At 42.5% G+C, this 4452-nt stretch overlaps 1 protein-coding gene across 1 annotated transcript; it reads left to right on the top strand.

The window, feature by feature from the left end:
• The first annotated feature begins 217 nt into the window (after positions 1 to 217).
• On the top strand, positions 218 to 727 carry LOC125850700 (uncharacterized). The gene has a single exon (XM_049530552.1). The coding sequence runs from the start codon at positions 218 to 220 to the stop codon at positions 725 to 727; it is 510 nt and encodes a 169-aa protein (XP_049386509.1).
• The last annotated feature ends 3725 nt before the right edge of the window (positions 728 to 4452 follow it).

The raw sequence follows: 4452 nt of genomic DNA, 5'->3' as shown, positions 1-4452 counted from the left end.
AACATGAGCAGGTATTGGAGCAAGCTGGAAGAGAAGAGGATGAAGCTGAGCAAGTAGATGACTTGGAGGATGCTCAACCAACAGCCAAACCAACATGAGCGAAAGAAAAAGAGGTTGAGGGAACCTTGCCTTTACAACAAATCCCAAGACCACCTTCTCCTTCCCCCAAAGGCTTAAAAAGAAAGCCGAAGATGGGAAATTTTCTAAGTTCATCACCATGCTGCGACAATTGTTAGTAAACATCCCACTGGTGGAAGTACTAGAACAAATACCAGGATATGCCAAGTTCATGAAGGACTTAGTCACAAAGAAAAGAGCTGTAAGTATTGATTTGACTAACCATGTTCATCACTGCAGTGCTATTTCTACCAGGTCTCTGGTGCAGAAGAAAGAGGATCTAGGTGCATTTACCATACCATACACTATCGGATCAATCAAATTTGCAAAGGCCTTGTGTGATCTAGGGGCTAGTATAAACTTGATACCGCTGGCCATTTACAAGCAACTGGGGTTAGGAGTTCCAAAACCCACAACCATGAGGTTGATGATGGCAGATAGGTCAGTGAAGCAACTTGTGGGCATCCTATGTGATGTGCTCGTAAAGGTGGGCATATTCATCTTTCCGATAGACTTCGTGATCTTGGATTGCGAAGTAGATTTTGAGGTTTCCATAATTTTGGGAAGACCATTTATAGCCACGAGTCGAGCCTTGGTAGATGTTGAGTGAGGAGAACTGAAATTCAGACTCAATAAAGAAGAGGTAAAGTTTAATAATTGCAGGTCCATGAAGCAGCCACATGACATGAATGTGGTGTCTGCAATATAAGTTTTTGATGAAGAAGAAATGAGAGAAAGCATTGAAGAGAGGCTGAATGTTGAAACCTTAGTTGCAGTGCTGATGAATTTTAAAGCTGATTTCCGGTTTGACTATGTAGAGACCGTGAATGCTTTGCAGGGTATTGGAGCACACTTTTATGCTCCAAAGAAATTGGACTTGGATTTGAAAAACAGGCCAAGTCCTCCAGCAAAACCATCCATTGAGAAGCCACCTACGCTGGAACTGAAACAGTTACCCAGTCACAATGTATTTTTGGGAGCTAACAACACTTTACCTGTGATTTTGGCTCCAGGTTTGAATGATGAACAAGTCCAAGCTGTGACCAAAGTGTTGATTAGGTACGAAAGGGCCACTGGGTGGACCATTGTTGACATCATCGGGATACCTCCGGGTATATGCACCCATAAGATCCAACTTGAGGAGGACTGCAGCCCAAACATGGAACACCAGAGGAGGTTAAACCCACCTATGTAAGAGGTGGTAAAAAAATAGATAATCAAGTGGTTAGATGTTGGGGTGGTGTACCCCATCTCTGACAGTCACTAGGTCAGTCCAATGCAATGTGTGCCCAAAAATGGTGGTATAAATGTGGTCGCGAATGCAAAGAATAAGCTAGTCCCACAAAGACCAGTTATTGTATGGCGAGTGTGTATGGAATACATGAAGCTGAACAAGTGGACCTTGAAGGATCACTTCCCAATGCCTTTTATGGACCAGATGCTTGACAGGTTGGCCGAAAAAGGGTGGTATTGATTCTTAGATGGATACTCTGGCTACAACCAGATATCGATTGCTCTTGAAAATCAGGAAAAGACTACCTTTACATGTCCTTATGGCACCTTTGCATTTAAACGCATGTTATTTGATCTTATTCCTTGGTTTGCTGATTTTCCTAACTTTGTTGTTAGTGATTTGATGCCGGAGGAGCTGGCATATCAACAAAGGAAGAGGTTCCTGCATGATGTGGGTAAGTATTTTTGGGATGAACCTTACTTGTACAGGGTGTGTGCTGACAACATCATCAAGCGATGTGTTCCTGAAGCTGAGATGTTGCATATTCTAAAAGCCTGCCACTCCTCTCCGGTAGGTGGCCATCATGGAGGTGCTCAGACAGCCCACAAGATACTTCAGTGTGGATACTACTGGCCCATAATTCATTAGGATGCAATGGACATAGTAAGGAGTTGTGATGTGTGCCAGCGCCAAAGAGCCATCTCTCGGTGCCATGAGTTACCCATGACACCTATTCTGGAGGTGGACCTGTTTGATGTGTAGGGAATCAATTTCATGGGCCCATTTGTGAGCTCATATGGGCATAAGTACATATTGGTTGCAGTAGACTATGTGTCCAAATATGTTGAGGCAGTTGCTTTGCCTAAGAATGATGGCAAGAGTGTTGCTGGTTTTATGAAGAAGAATATCTTCTCAAGGTTCGGCACAACTATTATCAGTGATGGCGGGTCCCATTTCTTCAATAAGGTATTCAGTTCTCTTCTGGCTAAATATGGAGTTAAACAACACAAGGTAGCAACACCTTATCACCCACATACCAGTGGCCAAGTGGAGGTCTCCAACAAAGAAATTAAAGAAATTCTGGCTAAAATGGTGAATGCCAACAGGACAGATTGGGCACAAAAGTTAGATGATGCTCTATGGGCATATCATAAAGCTTTCAAGATGCCTATTGGTATGGCTCCATATCAATTGGTGTTTGGAAAGGCATGTCATTTGCCGGTTGAGCTTGAGCATAGAGCACTCTGGGCTTTGAAGAAGTTGAACCTTAGTTGGAGCGAAACTGCAAACCTGAGATTGGATTAGATCAATGAGATGGATGAGTTCCGTCTGAGAGCCTACGAGAGGTCTACACTGTATAAGGAGAGGATGAAGCTATATCATGACAAGCATATTGAGAAAAAAGCTTCACTCCTGGTGATTTGGTATTACTTTTTAACTCCAAGTTTCGTCTATTTAAGGTAACGCAGGTGTTTCAGTCGGGTGCTATTGAGCTAGAAATGATAAGAGAGAGAGGTTTAAAGCCAATGGTTTGCGAATCAAGGCATAATTGGGTGTTCCAGAAGATGTGAAGATTGTGGAGGAATGTAAACTTGATGAAGTCTGAGTAATCAAGTGACCTGCGTCGCGCCGTGACGTTAAATTGTGCGCTGCTTGGGAGGCAACCCAAGATGTAATTGTATTAGGTACTTTCCTTTTTCCTTATTTTTCTTTGTTTTTATGGAGTCACTGTGTGTTGATGTGTGCATGAGAAAATGGGCTAAAAGTTGCATGAACTGGGTGCAAATTGCTCTTCACAAGCAACCTCACGGACCGTGGTACCCTTCACAGGAAACTTCACGGTCCTTCACTCTAAGCACCAACTTAAAGAAGCTACTGGAAATTTCAAGAAAGAGGTTCACGAAAGGGTTCACGGTCTGTCAGACCTTGTACGGACCGTCTAACCTCTCGTGAATTACAAGTAAGTCATTTGTCCCCAAGTCAGTTCCACTGACCACTATATGGACCATGGTGACCTGCACGGGCACTTTCACGGTCCGTCGTCAACAACCCAGTCTTACCAATACCCGACCCGACCCGCGCGAAAGGAATAACTGAAATCAAAACGTTATTAAGTTCCTAAAGCGCCAAGGGTCATATTTTTCTCCCTATTCTCTCTTCCATAACGATTATCACAATCATACCTAGGTTTCCATCATCCATAAGTTCTAAATTCTTAGAAAAATCAAAACCCTAGTTCTAGTGTCAAAGCATCAAAGTGTGGGTCATTATTTCTCTGAAGTAGTCGAACCATAAGTCTGCTCTCATTCGAAGTAAGTATCCTAATTCACTTTTTATATGCTTGATTTCATCTATAAACAAGTTAGAACTATGTATATTTGATCAAAATTAAGCATGATTGTGTGAGAACTGATCTTTGATGATATCTACTTAGGAGGGTCTGATGCATTGTTGTGGGTTTATCTGAACTTTGTCTAAATTGTCTGTGATATTTTGTGGGGTAATTGAATTTATGTAGAGCAGTGTTGATGTGGGATTATGTGTTTGATTGAATGAGTATTACGTTCAGTTGCCTGGTGTTTGATGGATATCAGTTTAGATTGTGTACAGTTGATAATTTGTAAGTGGGTAGGATTGAAGTATATGTGTATTAGCTTAATGGTTAAGCGTAAGATCACGAGAGGTTTCATGGACCGTGGAGGACATCACGAGTCATGAAACTACTCGTAGACTACACTTCGATTTCATCCACCCAGTAGATAGGTTCACGATCATGATCACGGACCGTGGTTCACTCCACGGGTCGTGAAACTGTCCGTGAACAACACTTGGTCAATCCACTATTGCACACTGATTCCGTAATAACTCTACAAGAGGTTTTATGGATCGTGGTTCACTCCACGGGTCGTGAAACTGTCCGTGAACAACACTTAGTCAATCCAGTGTTGCACACTGATTCTGTAAGAACTCCACGAGAGGTTTTACGGACCGTGGTACCTACCACGACCCGTGTGAGCTCTCGTACAGTTTACTTGGTTTGTAATTTTTTTCTTCTTTTATGTACTTTTATTTCTGTCGTCTTTTGATTCTGTGGCCCTTCC

This window comes from Solanum stenotomum, unplaced genomic scaffold (genome assembly GCF_019186545.1).
Source record: "Solanum stenotomum isolate F172 unplaced genomic scaffold, ASM1918654v1 scaffold18681, whole genome shotgun sequence".
NCBI classification, from domain to species: domain Eukaryota; kingdom Viridiplantae; phylum Streptophyta; class Magnoliopsida; order Solanales; family Solanaceae; genus Solanum; species Solanum stenotomum.
This window is presented reverse-complemented; position numbering and strand designations above follow the sequence as displayed.

Coding starts and splice junctions, on each gene's coding strand:
- LOC125850700 (XM_049530552.1), top strand. CDS start 218: ATGCTGCGACAATTGTTAGTAAACATCCCACTGGTGGAAGTACTAGAA.